Below are 17,721 nucleotides of genomic sequence, written 5' to 3'. Positions count from 1 at the left end.
ACACTCACACTCACTCACTCCTCATTCTTTCATGTTCCCTTCCTTTGCATATGCTTTTCCTTTTCCAGGGATGCCCTTCGTCTTCTTGTCCATTTTCCATAAACTCATTTGTCCTTCGAACTCACTGTGAATGTTGTATCCTCTGGGAAGACTTCCCAGACTATCCCCTCTTCACCCTACCTCAGCAGGGGTTACCATTCCCTGTTCAGTGCCATCATACTCCCTTAGGCACACCCCTAGTTCCACATGCCATACTCTTAATTACTCATGTGTCCATTATTTGAGGTGGGCTCTTTGAGGGCAGAGACTGTGTCATGTTCATGTTTGAATAATGGGTATAAACTGGACAGTCACAATTGGGGACAAAGAGGTAGCTTTCTTTTCAATAACTGAACTCAACTTTGTTCTTGAGACCCCAGCCTGCCTAGAGGAGACAACTGATTTTAACTCATTCTATTAAACTTAGTCCAACTGAGTGACTTCTTTGGGAAGAGGCAGATTCTAGTATTTACATTATGTTTTCACAGTCCAGTTCAAAGCTCAATCATTTGGGCAAGAATTTAGTATTTTTAGGGCCTCTTCTTCCCTTCTTCCCTTTCCCTCTCCTGGGTGGCATCTGGATCTGGGTACAAGCAGGTGCTCATGTAAAGCTGTGACAGTGAAAGCAGGACCTTAAACCGTGTGGTGACCCTCAAGTCCTTGTACTGTCTGCCTTTGGTATCTCCCCATGTCCCTGGTCCCTGATACTCCTTCCTCACTTTCTTTGTCCTTCTCAGTCAAACTCTAGCATTGTCCCTATCCCCAAATGGAGCATATTACAATCTCAGGCTTGGGGCCTCACCATACTATGCTGCCATGTCTACTCAACATGGGTAGCCCTTCGTTGGTATGAGGCAGTCCTGTGAAGAGATCTCCCCTTAGATTTCCAAATGAAAAGAGGGTCATAAGAAACTGAAGTTTCTATCATTACCCCCTTATACAGACGCCCCCAAAAGGACGTATCCTCACTCTCATCTTGTTTTTCCAAGCTCTCCAAGCTCCATGCCATCCACTTCAGAAGGGCTTTTCTTTTTGTGGGTTGAGAACTTCACTTTATGTCATGTACTGTGTTCTTCCATGATCATCATTTGATTCGGTAGTCAATTCTCCAATTTTTGTTCTGTGGAATCTAGAATCTATTTTGGGGAGTCTTGAGAAAATTATTTTGTGTCTGTCAAAAGCTTAGCTTTTAAGACTGTTCTATGAATCATGGCACTGAAAATGCATTCATTACTCAAGAGGGTATTATGTTGAACATTGGATGTTATTCAGGGTCATATAAGACATAGAGTTGGAATCAACGAGAATGTGGAATCCTTTGGAAGATACTACCCTGGTATTTAACATTAGGGCCATCAGAGAAATCACTGTTGAGTTAGGAGTTACACCTGACATTGGTAGAAAGTAGATTCCGAGGACACTTTATCCAACTCATGGGACTATCGTAGCCTTCAATACATTTCACTGCTTCCGGGGTCTCTACTAAATCATCCCTGAGAGAGTAGTTTTGTTCCAGTTTTAAAGATTCCTACAAGTAATGCCGTATTAGATTTTTAGTCACATACCCTTGCTTATGAGCAATTTAAATGGTAAACACATGGGCAGATTCAGTTCCAGGTTATCTTGATTGTTAATGTGTGGACAAGGTATCTGCCATGTATGTAGCAGGGAGTGATGTACACATCAAATAAAAATATCTGCTCACCCTTATTAAGTGTTGCAGATGTTCATAATTAGAATTGAATAGATCCGAAGGTATTATTATCTTGATAAAAAGTTATTTTCTTTTAGGAAATGTGCTAATCTGTGCTCTCTCAGATATCCTTGCTTATGAAAAGCCAGTTGACTCAAGCAGGCACAATCCAAAGAACCTCCCGCAGTTCACTAGTTAACTCTTTCCCAAATTGCAGGCAAAGTGCTAGGAGGAAACCTAGGTCTCTAAAATAGCGTCTTAACCTTTATGTGGACAACAACGGCTCTGAGAATCTGACATAAACTCTGAATTTTTTCAGCAAAAAAATGCAAGATGTATATACACACGGCCTGCAATTTCATGGTATTTACATGCCCTGCTCAAACCAGTTGAGAACCTTTGGTTTAAGATGGCATGTAGCAAACCCAAACCTACATATCAACTTCTGCAGTTAGTAAAAATTATTCAAGAAAACTTTAAATTGCTGTAAAAGTACAGTACACCTGGTTTATGTGCTTTAAAATCTCAGTAATGTATAATACATAACAAAGAACAAATATGCAAGATATACTCTTGCCGTGTTTTTAATTATAGAACAAAAAAAAAAGAGCATAAAGTTGCTGAATGCCTAAAGTTGAACACGAGAAGGTTGAACACACATATGATGCTAGTGCACTCCATAAACTTGACATGCAATGGCAACTCTACAAAGAGCTGCTGGTTGGGTTTCTGTTGCCTGCAGTGCCAGTACTGGAGACGTGAAGATTTGAAAGGAAACTTATTCCCTTCCAAGTATCAAGGGCATCCATCTGGCCTCTTCTCGTCTTTTCTTATCCTCAAAATGCATGTTTTAAAAAATTACAATATTCTTGTAAAATGAAAATATCCAATAAAGCACTATGCTTTCTCTTTCAAATTTCTAAATAATAGCTTGTGCTTTTGTATTTCATTTGACAATTAAAAAATCAACTTTTGGACATGCACTTTCATTCATAAATCATCAACTTGAATAAACGCATGGGCGCACACACACACACACAAATAAGATTTGACTCTGTAATGGACATTTGAAGTTTAATTATTCCGACCTGGAGTTTTGTGATCTGCAAATTTACTACATGGGAGCTTTTATTCTTAACGTCTTTTTCTTTTCTTTCTTTTTTTTTTTTTTGTATGTCTTCTCCTGCTGTCTCTCCCCGGTACCTCCTATTGCAGCTGTGTAATGGGGGCTCAGTCACCGAGCTTGTCAAAGGTCTACTCAGGTGTGGTCAGCAGTTGGATGAAACATTGATCTCATACATCTTATATGGGGCCTTATTGGTAAGAATGTCCATTGAGCTGGGAATGGGGGGGTGGGGTTGGGGGTGGGGCTCCCTCCCCATTGCATATCAACAAGGGGAAACCTCCCCCATAATATGCAAGATCTATAACAGCAGGGAGGTTAGCTAAATGTGGACTTTGATTAGCTTTTTAATGGTACAGTAATTGTTTTAAAATAACCATGTAAATGTTCCCTTTCTCTTTCCTGTTGTTTGGTGGTGGTGGGATGCGATGCAGGGCCTTCAGCATTTGCACAATAACCGAATCATCCACCGTGATGTCAAAGGGAATAACATTCTTCTGACAACAGAAGGAGGAGTTAAGCTCGTTGACTTTGGTAATGACTGCTTGTCGTTTGTTTTCTTGATGTGTGCAGTTTAGCCAAGGGCGACAATTTATTGCAGTCTCTGAAGACTGGGGCCTCTCTGTTACACCGTAGGCTGGGGGACTTTTCCAGTCAAACACAGGCTGGCAAGTGGGGGGTTTACCAGATGGATCACCCTAGGAGATGCCGTTTGTTAATCTATTTTCAGCTTTAGAAGCACTTTTATTAAAGATGGAAAAGAAAAGTGTTTCGAAAGAAGAATTTGACAGAAAAACTTTTTGCTTTTCTGGGAGGAATTTCACGTCTCAGGGCAATTGTCTATAATTTACATTTCGTCATTTCTTCTTTTGCATATGAAAAGAGAAAGCAGTTTGGTCTTTCAAATGACTTTCTCTAGCCTGAGGCATTCTTATTCCCAGTGAGCAGAAGGTAAACTAGTCCTTTGGGTCTGGGAACTAACATCCCTTTAAATTGTGATTATTGCTGCTACACGTGAGGCTGGTTGAACTGGAAACATTAATAGGAAATGAAAGTGTGAGAAGAAATGCAGAGCAATATAACCTAAGGCCAGAGAGCCATTAAATATCCCCTTGCAACATTCTTATATTGATATTCACAAACCAACAAACCACTTGGTTTTCCTTTTTAAGTTCTTGAATGATTTAATCTTCTAAATGAGTTCAACAACAGTTAGCACTTCAGTATGATTGTTACAAATAGTAAGAAAACATTTACAGAAGCACTTTTTAAAATGTTCTTTATCAATGTCAATGTACAAGGAGAAACGACTGACGATTTTGAATAGTCATTGTTTTATTGGTAAGAATTTGTTGTTAAAATGTATCAGTGAATCATTTGCTCAGAACAAATTACTCAAAAATAAATGAAGTTACTCTGGGTGTATTGGTTTACTTACTAAAGAGCAAGCAAAGAAAAATAGCAGTGGGGCACTTTAAGTTTTACGCTTCTCTTTCTATATAGGAAATGATATAACCCCACAAATGTGCTGTGTTATGACATCGGAGATGTATTTTTCATACAATCCTGAGGGCAGTGACTATATTGTGAGGGAAAGAGCCTAAAAGAATGAGGATGGGAATTAATGCTGATTTATGCACTCAACAGCTTTGTGATTTGGCATGAGGGTAAAGGTTCCTGATCTTTCCAGTAGAAGGTTCCTGAACTTCCGGTTACTGTGAAAGAAATTTCTAGAGATTAAACACAGAGAAGTATAGTTTTTGTTTGTTTGGTTTTTTCCCCCCAAAATGATAGTGGAGGACAGGGAAAACAGGAAATAATCCATGACTAATAGAGTTTATAGAACCCCTCCTTGCCTTTCTAATAAAGAGTATGCAAGCAGCTAGCACCCCTACCCCCAACCCAAAACAACCAATGATTCCTTCACAAATCTATGCCTGATGTTTTCAATAGTGTGTCCTTTGCTCATGAGCATAGGTATCCAGGTTTCTGAGTTTTCATCATCAATAGCATTAGTGGCAACCCCTATCATTCTCTTAAGGGCTACGCTCAATTTCTGCTCAGCATAAAAGAATACCTTATATTTATAAAATCCTTTACAATTTATAAATCATTTTCACATTTCTTCTCTTGTTTGGTCTTTAAGAAGAACCCTTTTCATTAGGTATGATCAGTATCATTATCCTCAGTGTGCAGAGGAGAAAACTGAAGCTTAGACTGAGGTGGCCTGTAGAGATCATACAATTAGGAAAAGGTATAACGGGGATAAAAAACAGGTTTTCTGACTCCTAACCTGTGCACCTTTACTTCTACTTCATTACGTTGTGGTATAAAGAGAGCTGGCTCAAGGCTACTACAGATAAAATACATTGGAATTTTATTAAAATTCAGGTCCTCAACATTGAACCCTACATAATAATAATATAAGTTCATTTCTTTTCCATTTGACAAGCATTGTTTTCTTGCTAGTGTTCCAGTCTTCCAGGTAAGATAAGGCACTGGAAACTTTTTATGTCTACACTGATGCTCTATTGTAGATAATACATGCCAATTTTCTGTCTCCATAAAATGAAGCTCTATTGTAAGAAAGAAATCACCTAAAATATATTGGAAATATAATAGGAATATATTTTGGGTCGATCCTCGTTGTTGATGTTTTTCTTTTGATTCCAATTTTGCAGCAATACAGATAGGAGTCTTCATTAGGGAAAAAGACATTCTAGTGATTTAGATGGAGTGATAAATGTTCCCATACAGGGGTTAGCAAACTACAACCTGTCAGCTGAATCTGACCTGCCTCCTATTTTGTATGGCGTGTGAACTAAGAAAGGTTTTTACATTTTTAAATGGTAGGGGAAAAAATCAAAAGAAGATTATTTTATGACACATGAAAATTATATGCATCCATCAATGAATTTTTATGGAAACACAGCCACAGTCATTTGTTTCTGTGTTGTCTGTGGCTGCTTTTGCACTACAGTAGTAGGGGTGAGTAGCTGTGAGAGACACCATATGGCTCAAAAAACCTAAGATATTTATTACTGGACCCTTTATGGAAAAAGTTTGCCAAGCCCTGGTCTAGCATCATTCTCTGCTCACTGCTCAGTTACGACACTTTTTTCTTATAGGCGTCTCAGCTCAACTCACCAGTACACGTCTACGGAGAAACACATCTGTTGGCACTCCATTCTGGATGGCCCCTGAGGTAAGGAGAGGGCATCTCTTTCTTTCTTTCTTTCTTTCTTTCTTTCTTTCTTTCTTTCTTTCTTTCTTTCTTTCTTCTTTCTTTCTTTCTTTCTTTCTTTCTTTCTTTCTTTCTTTCTTCTTCTTTCTTTCTTTCTTTCTTTCTTTCTTCTTTCTTTCTTTCTTTTTTAAAATTTTATTGGGGAATATTGGGGGACAGTGTGCTTCTCTAGGGCCCATCAGCTCCAAGTCGTTGTCCTTCAATCTAGTTGTGAAGAGCGCAGCTCAGCTCCAAGTCCAGTCGCTGTGTGAAATCTCCGGAAGTTCAGCTGCAGCTTGTTGTCTTCAATCTAGTTGTGGAGGGCGCAGCTCACTGGCCCATGTGGGAATCGAACCGGCAACCCTGTTGATCAGAGCTTGCGCTCTAACCAACTGAGCCATCTGGCCATCCTTGTATTTCTTTGTGTTTGTTGAGTGCCTTGATACTATGCCTTTTCATGGGCAAGTCATACACTTCACAGAATTTTCAGGAAAAAAAAAATCCTTTATCCTCATTGAACTGTAAAAGTTCTGATTTCATGAGTGATAATGATGACAATCTCAGAAAAGCAGAATTAAGTAAGTCACAGCTAGCCCATAGGATACCTTCGTGCAATTAGAGAAAGAGACGCCCTCCATAAAAGTAAGCCTTCTCCAAGGGTTATGGCATGGCCCCATCCAGACTTTGTGTAAGTTAGAAAAAGTCACCTTCCCTGGATAGATGCAGCTCCAGTGACACATGGCTTGGTGAAGAGACATATTTCAGCTCCAGCTGGTCTACAGAACTCTATGCAGTGGTCCTGGTTGGTTTTTGGATTGTTGTTGTTGTTTTGTTACCAGATACATAGTCTTGTATACTTTTTTGTTTCCCAGTTAAACCTGGGATTTGATCCTAATTTAGTTTTGGCATCATCACAGAACCCTCTGTGAGACAATGCGTGTAGAAGTTTCGGGGATCTTCCAGCTAGATAAGGCATACCCTGAAACAGGTACAGTTTTGCTTGTCGAGTCAGCAATTAATTCCACAGTACTCTGGCCTGGGGCTGTGGGCAACTCTCTGAGAGTAAGCAAATGCATTCTTCTAATAAGAGGACGCAGGCAGTCATCTCGTACAGGTCTTTCCATCTTCATTCTGTCTGTATGGTTGGCCATCCTCTGTGTGACTGCCAAGATGGTCAACGCAGTGGTTGGTTCACACCAATCTGCTCAAATTTCTGCAATGGCTCCCTATCATCTATGGCCGTCTTTTTCATACTTGGGGAATGGACAGATCCATTTTAGAGAAAAATAAAAACCCTGCAGATTCCTGTGTTTACTTCAATTTTAAATGTTTCTTAAATAAGTTTTAAAAAACATGAAACTAGAAATAAACTCCCAGTCACTTATAGTTATAGAACTATAAAAGCAAAAGGAAAAAATAACTGTCTTGTGAAAAAACTACGAAGTCAGTAACATTCGAGAAAGCACCTTTAATGTAATGAGATAAGTGACATTGTTTTGTGAAACACATTTGTCCTTTGCAATGTGAATATGTTTCAGAGCATGACAGCACAGATTATTTTATTCCGTCATACTTACTACCGTGCAGCATGTGGTGACCCAGTTCTTCGACTACTTTGCCCAGTTTCAGCTAGGGTGATCTCTTTGCTCAAACAGCATCTCCTGTGACCTCTAACTGATATATGTCTGTTGGTTTGGTGCCAGTTTAATAATAAACATAAACATGGGTATTGAAATTGTGGGGCAAATGGTCATTCAGATGATGTAGAATATGTTCATTGAAACAAAAATTTTCATAGGGACCTCATGAACCCCACTTTGAGAAACACTGCAGAACAAAGTCAAAACTCCTTCATATTCCAGTCCTTTTCTACCTGTCCAGCCTCATGTCCCTCGTGGAACCTAATTCCTGTCTGACACTGAGGCTCCTATGCCTTGGTTTCCACCGCAGTCTTTACACCCGCCGTTAGCACACCGTAACTGTTCTGTTGTAATTGTTGGCAGGCAGGTCTCCCAACTGGACCCTAAGCTCTGGCAGGGAATCGGGACACCCACCTCTCAGCATAGATACAGAGTAGGTACTTGATAAGCACCTACTGGATGAATGAATCCATTGGTAAAAAAGCCAAAAAGAGAAGATGAATTTGGAGGGTGGTTTGAGGAGGGCTTTATAACTAACGGTATTAGCAAATTCCTCTGTATATTTTAATTGATCTGTTATTAAAGGAAAGCATCACTGAGGCCACTCAACTCAAATTTGAGGTGACATAACGAGGAAAAGGGTGTTCCTGTTCTAAGCTACAGGAAACTGGTGTTTTTGGAATCACAAAATGTAAATAAGAGAAGCTTGCCGTTGGCTTTGTACATTGGTTATGGCTGTTGAGTTTCAGCTGGGTTAAATAAAATATGTGGAGTCTTTCTATAAGGCGCAGTGTAGTGGTCTGTGGTGACCTTCTGTTGCCCAGATAGCCTGGAACTTGTTCCCCTCTTGGTGGGACAAAGCCAGTGTCCCATCTTGCCTGATGTAGTGGATGATTAAGGAGTCGGCAGGTTACAGTGTGCAGACCTTGACAGTGTCTTTCAGGAGCAAGTGCCTGATCGTTCTGTGCGTGCCTCCGACATTCTCTCTGGATGTGTCCTTGTGTCCACTATGCTCTGAGGCCCAGGCCGCAGTTCTTGGGACTCAAGCCTACACAGTCCTTATGTTTTTATTTTCCCAATGGAGAATTACTCTTTCCAACAAAGCCTCTTTTTGCTCCGTAATCCTCCACAAGAATGTCCACAGAACAGTTACTTGTCAGTTTGAGTCAAGAAACCATTATACTCTTAACTGTGCTCAAGGTTTTGAGTCAAGAGCGGCCCTTGGAAGTATCATTGGTAATGGTTCAGGTGAACATTGTCTTCATATTGTGGGTATGTAAAAACATATATATTTCCTCTTACCTTCGAAGTTTTTCTGAATGAGGTAATAATAAAACTAACAGATTAACAGGAGACAAGTGTACAAAGTTTATTACCGATGTACATGCCAGCAGGGGAGTCATAAGGTGTGAGACCCAATGACCCATTGGACAGCTGAGGCTTATATGTCCTTCTGGAATTAAAGAGAAAGGTGTGTGCATGGGGGGTGTGGTTTGGGACTTCAAAGGGCAGGAAGGCATTTCACGTGGAGATGGAAAAGCAAAGGGTTGGTAAATAAATGTTTGCTGGGCCATCTTTAACAATGGGACACAGGGAGGACTTTGAAATAAGGGGCCTTGCTATGTTCACCCCTGTCTACCATACCGATTTCAGATTAAGCTATAGTTGTCTATGATGATATCTCCCTTCCTTTCAGGCACTTAGGTCAAATGTTCTGAGTCTTTTGTTTCTTAAAAACCAGCTTATAATCAATATCCCAAAAGGCATATTTCGGGATAGCAAACTCTGCTTTTCTTCAATAGGATGGCCTGCATAGTATATTGATCTTAATATGTGTCCACTTTTGCTTGTGTGAATGAGTGGTATTTAGATTAAATATGACAAGAATGCATGCATGCCACTGCCAGTGGAATAAAACCATTGCAGGTGACCAGGGCTTTTATTTTGAAAATGCAGCTGATTAGATTGTATCTTGAGATATTGAACCAAATTATTCTTTTCCCATTTTTATTTCCATTTGTATTTCACCAGCTTGAGTAACTGCAATATTTAATTCAAATAGGCTGTACTACAAACCAAGTAGCTAATGGAATGTGACCATACCACAATCAAATGTTGACGAGCAGTGCAAATGCACAGTTCACCGGGGCAGCTCGAAGCTGCAGCTTGAATTGACTATCATGTTGTCAACATTCTCCATTTATTTCCTCTCACTGCCTGATTTGGATACTACGAAAGTTGAAAAAACAGTGGGCAAAAGCAGCATCATCTCAGCAGTGCAGGAGACAGAAAATTCTTGGGAGTGCCCTTAGTGTGATAGTACTTTGAAACAATGCTACTGGGGAAATATTGCCTGGCTTGGTGAAAGGATAAATCTGAGAGTCAAGATCAGTATAATTGTTTACGAACTGAGGATGTCAGTGGCATACCGTGACTCAGAGCAGATTATTTTAAGAGGGAAAGAAAAATGTGCAGCATAGGAAGTATGCATTTAATGAACTACCCTGAGCAACATGACATAAACAATAGGAAATTAAGTTTCTGCTATAATCTTATAAATATAAGTGCAGAAGTAGGTAGTTTCAGAGTTTATTGATTCAGCAGCCCCGTAAAGCTGTCAAAAATCCAGGTTCTTAAATTTCCCTGCCTGTGACCACTGCGAGCAACGTGGCTTCATTGTTGGGGACGGACTTGGGGCAGATTGTGACAACATTGCCTGTGAGTATCTGAGCGACAGTCGTAGCTCCAGCGTTCCAACAGCCACTAGTGAAGTCGCCCAGGGTGCAATCAAACACACACACACCGTCCCCGCACCCCCGACCCCCCACTGCCCCATTGACTCCCCTGAGGCTGCTCTTTGTGGCCAGTGGAGAAATGAAAGTGGGTTCTCCTCCTGTCCTGGGGTCAAAGTCTTGTCCACTCTGTATTAGTTTCCTGGGGCTGCCATAATGGAGTAGCACAAACTGCGTGGCTTAAAACAACAGCAATGTATTCCCTCACAGTTCTGGAGGCCAGAAGTCTGAAATCAAGGTGTCAACAGGGCGTGCTCCCTCTGAAGTTTCTAGGAGCCTTCCTTGTCTCTTCCTAGATTCTGGCAGTTTGCTGGCAATTTTTGGTGTTTTTTGGCTTACAACTGAAAATCTCCACTATCTGCCTTTGTAGTCACATGGCGTTCTCCCTGTGTATCTCTGTCATACGACCATCTTCTTAGAAGGACAGCAGTGATACTGGATTAGGGGCCCACCCTCATGTAATTAGTTAGTATGACACCAACTAATTACATCTGCAGTTACCCTGTTTCCAAATATGTTTACATTCTTAGGTCCTGGGGGTTAGCACTTTAACATATATTTTTCGAGGACACAGTTCAACCCATGACAACCCTCCAAATACTTAGCACCCCTCCTCTGTAGTAAATAACTCAAGTTTCCAGGATAGTTAGCCAGTCTTTTGGAACCTACAGGTCTGCATGTTACAGGTGCTAGTTTAGGTACAGAGCTAAGCTTTTCCTGTCTACACACACACACACACACACACACACACACACACACTCGCGCACACACACGCACACACATGCACGCCCAGCTCTCTCTCAGCCTCAGGTGTCTGAGGCATACACAGTTCTTTGTGGTTGTGCCAAGAATAACAAAATGCCATCTCCACATGGGCCCTCAACACCTTCAGAATTTTGCTCTGTCCTACTTGCTCTCTGACCAAGGATTTTTTTGATTATCTCCTGAGATGTTTGGACCAGGTCACTTCTCTCAACCTTTTTTTTTTTTTTAATTAAAGTTTATTGGGGTGACAATTGTTAGTAAAGTTACATAGATTTCAGGTGTACAATTCTGTATTACATCATCTATAAATCCCATTGTGTGTTCACCACCCAGACTCAGCTCTCCTTCCATCACCGTATATTTGACCCCCTTACCCTCTTCTCCCACCCCCCTCCCCTCCCTCAACCTTTAATTACACTGCCCCCGGGTCTCCCTGCCTGTGGATGTTAGCCATATATATATATGGCACTGGGAGAGCCAAAACAAATGTATACGCATAACTTCTATTCATCTTTTGTTATTAGTATATATAGAGTATTACAATTTTAATACAGCTTTTTCCTTTCTTCAAATGTGTATACTTTTTTTGGCACAAATATATGCATATTTCTTTTTTTTTAACACAGTCTTCTCATTAGCCATGATTATTAGCTCTTTTTGCCTCCACTGTTTCCTGACACCCAATTTCTTATAATAAATAATACGAATAACAGTATCTGACATTTGCATACAAGTTTTGCAAATATTATTTTTTGTGTGCTCACCCCCACCTGTGAGGATGCCAATTAAGCATGATTGCAGGGCCTTTATAGATACGGAAACCAAAGCTCTGCCAGGCTAAGTGCCCAGGGACATTGAATGGGTAGGTGGGGAACAGTGACCAGAATCTGTCAGTGACTCACCTGAACTAAGGGATTTTCAGTACAACCCATGCCCACGGTCAGTATTGGTATTGCTCAGCTAATATTTGCATCAGCATATGCTGGGTAAGATCCTGGTCTGTGGCAAAAAGGGATCTAACCCTAATTTATGTTTATTTTTGTTGATAGCAGCAGGTAAAAGATACTTGGACCTTTCCCACCATCACATGTAGTAAAGAATTAAACTGAATGTTTGTAAATGACTGAAACCCAAGAAAAGGAACCAAAGTTGTCATTATTGTTTTTACCGAAGACATTTGTAGACTAGTTAAAATAATGCCTTACAGTTAGCTGGTATGCACGGGTGTGACCGTGCTGATTGTTAAAATATTGAAATACTTTCATTCTGGATGGTAAGTGGCTGCTGTCCAGAAGTGTTCCTCAGCCACCAGAGGTGCCTGTCTCTTTCCCTAGGACACCCCAGTTCTGTTAATGGTTCAGCAACTACAGGGGGGAATATCTGGCAAGCAGGGGCTCTCAAGGACTGGTTCCAGCGCCATGAGCCAGCTGATTGTCAGGTAGTGTAAATATTGTGCCTGCTGAACAAGTGTATAGTGGGAAGGAAACCTTTACTTACTGAGGACCTGCTAATACACGAGGGACAAGGGTAGGTGAATTTTTAATACATTATTTAATTTAATTCTCACAACAGCTCTCTATAGTAGATATTATTTTCTCCATTTTACCACTGAGGATCAAAGAAGTGTAGGAAATGTCATGCCTAAATTCACATACCTAGTAAGTACTGGAGCTGTTTGGCTTTTCAGGGAGCATGGGAATGCAAGTCCCATTTTACAGATGAAGAAACTAAGGCAGGGAGAAGATACTCTCAGTGCTAGTTCAGAGCAGTCTAGGCCCCATAATTCAGGTTTCCTCGCTCACTGGGCTTGTTGTACTCTTTCACTTTAGTGTATTTGTATGGGATGTTCAATGTGGAAACTGTGTGCTAACTGAGAAAACTCATACAACAAAGACATGTGAAGCTGTGGCCGAAGAATACTCTGAAATTGAAGTGTGAGGCACATCATTGTAAAAGACATACATGAAGGACCTATACCCTATAATTTATAGGTTGGTTACACTTCGCAATCCCACCAATGAGAGAAGCAGCCCATATGTTAAGAATCCAGTTTACTCGGCATCTTCCTAAACAGCCAAAAGCCTGTTTCTGTATTAAAAAACAGACTTGTGGATAAAATGAACATTTGCTTCTTTTTAGAATTTATTTTTTCATTTTTAGTTCCATCTGCTCATTGTTGCAAACAAGAGCTAATCAGCTGAGCAAAGAAACAGATGTGCTGTGACGGCTCCAAAAATGGGTCTCTCTTTGCCTGGCAAAGGGTCCTTGACAGGAGATGGTTGCCATAACAACCAGCTTACACCAATGCAGAAAGATCGCAGGCTTTTTGCAACACTCTTGCCTTCATTAATTATGCCATGCCATTCCTAGCTAAATGGTATGATAATGCTATTTCCTTTGGCACTGCCAGGACTAGAGATGACAAATGAGATATTTCGTGTTGAAGGGCTGACAGACCCATAAAACATTACAGAGCTGAAACTGTATTATTTTCATTATTACTATTTTGTTCCTTAAACTCTAGCTAATGTGTTTGGTTCCCAAATAAGAGTTAGCTTTTACTGAGTGCTTGCTACGTGCCCAGCACTAAATAATTTATGTGAATTATTCATTTATAATTCTTCAAAAGACCCTGTAAAGTCAGTGCTATTACTAGTCCAATGTTTTACTTTTTATTTAAAAAAATTTTTTTAAAGATTTTATTGGGGAAGAAAAACAGGACTTTCATTGGGGAACAGTGTGTATTTTATTGGGGAGCAGTGTGTTTTTCCCAGGACCCATCAGCTCTAAGTCAATTTGTTGTCCTTTCCATCTTAGTTGTGGAGAGCGCAGCTCAGCTCCAAGTCCAGTCGCCATTTGAACCGGCAACCTTGTTGTTGAGAGCAGGTGCTCTAACCAACTGAGCCATCCATCCACCCCTTTGCAGCTCAGCTCAAGGTGCAATGTTCAATCTTAGTTGCAGAGGGCATAGCCCACCATCCCTTGCAGGAGTCCAACTGGCAACCTTGTGGTTGAGAGCATGAGCTCCAACCAACTGAGCCGCCTGTTCGCCCCTAGTCCAATGTTTTAGATAAAGTAAATAAGTCACAGCAAGTACTCTTCTTGTCCTTGGACAAGTTATTAGGTGATGCCACTAGGACTTGAACCCAGGTATTTAGCTTCAAAATCCTCCCTTTTAACTACTTCATTAGAGCAAATTATTTAGTTGTGATCACCAGTGTACCAGGTAAGATGTAAATCTTTTTTTCCTAATTTTAAAATTATTTTAGACAAGAATTATCCTTTCTAATATGTTGAGGAAAATGTAATATATCAATATGACACTAGAAGCCAATATAATTAATGCCCAAGGAAAGGATCTAGAAAAACAAAATAACAAAGTTTTTCACAATCAAATTTAGGAGATTTGGATTTTCATTTTAGCTCTGCCACTTAGTTTTAATAAATGGTTGTGGTTCAGTTATTTTAATATGGCTTTAGTTTGGGTAGAAAAGTTAAGCGCACAAATTTTGGAGTCAGACCTGGAAGCAAATTGCAGATACCTGCCTACCCACCTAACCGTGGACTTCAGGCAAGTTACTGAATATCTCTGAATAGTAAGATTGGGAGAAGTTAAAAGAGGTAAAATGAGAAGGAAAAAAAAATCCCCAAGGGACAAAATGAAATGATGTACTGAAAGTGCTTGGTGCAGTAGCTGGCATAGTAGGTGCTTTAAAAAATGGTGGTGCATATTTTCTGAACCACCCCTCCCTAACCTGTTCTCATCTGTACTAAGGGATTGGCTTGGATAGTCTCTGCCTCCAAGGTCCCTCCTACCGTGTTTCCCTGAAAATAAGACCTAGCTGGACAATCAGCTCTAATGCGTCTTTTGGAGCAAAAATTAATATAAGACCTGGTATTATATTATATTATATTATATTAGGCCTGGTCTTATAGTAAAATAAGACCGGGTCTTATATTAATTTTTGCTCCAAAAGGTGCATCAGAGCTGATTGTCCGGCTAGGTCTTAATTTCGGGGAAACGGTATATTTCAAAGAACATTTACAGTTTTCAGGAGCAAAGCCTCTGCCGGCTTTCACATTCCATGGCTCTGGTGTTCCTCTGGGAATGAAGGCCGGGTCTCCCTCAGCTCTCAGTAAGGGTGAAGTGATGACAATGGTGAGGTCTTTAGGGTCTGTTTTTACCTGACTCTGTTTTAAAAAATCTGGGGATTCTTGGGACCCCGTATGTCAGTCGTATCACTGTGAGAAATGCCAGCTTTGGTTGCTCAGGAGATTCAAGTGGGTGGTTTAGAACCTTAGATGATTGGCCAAAAGACTGTTTGTTTTCCCCCAGGACATTCACCTCTGAGATTCTGTAGCCATTGTGTTCACTGGTTCCCTCCAGACTCCTGTGTTAGCCGTTAAGAAACAGAAGGATTCCCTCCCTTCTGGTTCTGGGGTTGACCCTGCCTGCATTCCTGTGAGGACTCTGAAGCATGACTCGGGTGGGTTGGGCCCCAGGTGGGTGAAGGGCCCAGGCAAGGGTGAAATGACAGGGTGCAGCCCCAGCTTTTAACCTCTGCTCCATTGATAGCTCTTCTCTCAGCTGCAGCTCTGTGTGGAAGTTGAGTCATATGTCATACGTCAGTGTGGAGGTGGGAGGCTGGCCCAGGAGGTGGTGGTGACATGTCATCACCCTCCTCCTGGTGGGTCTAAATATAGGACCCCGTCTGAGGGTTGAAGCTCCCAGATGTGCAGAAGCACGTGAGGCCCAGAACCGAGGTCTTGTGTCTCTCTATCCCGGTTCAGTGCTAAGCAAGAAGTGTCCAAGTAATGGCCTCTGTGAGCATTTGGAACTTTCCAGGTTGTTCTCCCACCCATCTCAGGGGAGGTGAGAAGGGTCAAAGCACCTGCTCTTCCCCTTCTTCATCCATCAAAGAGGAAGAATGGATGCTGTCTCCACAGGGGCAGAAGCGTTTGCTGAAGGAATGTCAGAGCCAGCCTTGGTTCTTCCTGAGCTCTGAGTCTCAATTACCTGATGGCTACCCCTTGTCTTGCTGCAACCCCTGCCCTATCAGTGCCTTCACTGCCCTGCCCAGGGCACAGGGTCTCAGCTCCATGAAAGGGAATTCACATTTAGGTGAAACTCTGCATTTGTTCCTCTGACTGACGGTCCCTGAGCTATCAGGCAAAAAGCAAAGGGAGGCGGGCAGTCAGCCTCAGGAATGGGACCCCAGAGGAGCCTTGGGGTGGGGGTGACGTAGGGGCAGGTAGGGGGAGGGAGACTAGTATTCATGGTGCTCTGTTATGTCCCAGGTTTTTTTCCATACCTTCTTTAGTTTTTGAAAGTTAAAGGAAATCACTGGCTGACAGGAATGTATGACATTCTCAAGGGCACCCTGTTTGCATCGTGACATCAGCCTGAGAGGACAGAATCCAAAGACTGTGTGCAGATAAAGGGGTATGACCATGTGGGGATATTCAGTATTCTACTTGATTTGATATTTTATATTTTTCAGATGTATTGTGGAAGAGAAAACCTTTTTTCCCCTCCATTAGTTTCTTATTGTGGGTTCGTGCTTCAGCTCTGTTACCTACTAGCTGTGTGACTTGGGGCAGCTTTCTTAACTTTTTTGAATCTGTTTCCCCGCCCCCCACCCCCAGGGTAATAATACCTGATCTAATAAGCTGTAAAATGAGCTGAATTGTAGAACTCCCACTCATTCTTCCCTTAGCTGTACTCTGGTAGAAGTGGAGCGCTAGTTGGCAAAGGAAAGGGGCAGCAAGGAAGGGAGAATGAGGTGGCTGGAAGTGAGAGGTGGCGGGACTCCATCTGCTTAAATGGGGGTGTGCTCACATGCTCCTGGCATGGACGTTACTGTGGCTATAGCTTGTGGAACACGAAATCTCTTTGGCAATGGCCCAGCTTCTCTGTGCTATAAGAATTCCCAGGAGATGCCTCACTCAGGAGGGTATTGGGGGAACCATGGAGTTTGCTCCTGGTTTACCTGTAAACCAGCTGTGTGTCTCTAAACATGTCAACGTCTCCCTCCCCCACTTCTGGACCTCAGTTTCCTCCTCTGTGGAAAAAAGGGAGTTGAATCAGTGAATCCAAAGATCCGTTTCAGCATCCATCTCTAGTGTTGGGAAGTTACTGGAGCAGGGGAGGGCAGTGGGATTATCCTGAGTTGCCAAGCAAATGTGTTCTTCAGAGCCTTTTGAGTATTAAGCACACATACAAACATTTGGGCATGCTGATTTACCTTTCCTAGGGGAGTTCTGTGGATATGGGTCCTGAGTTTGAGACTGAAGCTTACCATATAATTAGGTATAAGTGACATGTTCCCAGGGCCTCAGGGAATTTAAGTGCAAAGATCAGTGTTGTGTGTTAGCCTCAAACCCAGCACCAGTCCCCGCCACCCTCCACTAGCCATGGTGGGGAGTTGGTGTTGTACAGGCGTACT

The 17,721-nt window shown here is 41.6% G+C and overlaps 1 protein-coding gene across 1 annotated transcript in view; it reads left to right on the top strand.

Moving 5' to 3' along the window:
• The window catches only part of MYO3B (myosin IIIB), a 386,500-nt gene that overhangs the window by 7,483 nt on the left and 361,296 nt on the right, over window positions 1-17,721 (top strand). The window contains exons 4-6 of the mRNA XM_033111465.1: window positions 2,948-3,052; window positions 3,290-3,389; window positions 5,984-6,060. Of these exons, the coding sequence (XP_032967356.1) occupies window positions 2,948-3,052; window positions 3,290-3,389; window positions 5,984-6,060 (282 nt within the window). The remainder of the gene's footprint in view (window positions 1-2,947; window positions 3,053-3,289; window positions 3,390-5,983; window positions 6,061-17,721) is intronic.

Source organism: Rhinolophus ferrumequinum, chromosome 8 (genome assembly GCF_004115265.2).
Source record: "Rhinolophus ferrumequinum isolate MPI-CBG mRhiFer1 chromosome 8, mRhiFer1_v1.p, whole genome shotgun sequence".
Taxonomy (NCBI): domain Eukaryota; kingdom Metazoa; phylum Chordata; class Mammalia; order Chiroptera; family Rhinolophidae; genus Rhinolophus; species Rhinolophus ferrumequinum.
The sequence above is the reverse complement of the archived record's forward strand: the minus strand, read 5'-3'. Positions and strand labels throughout refer to the sequence as shown.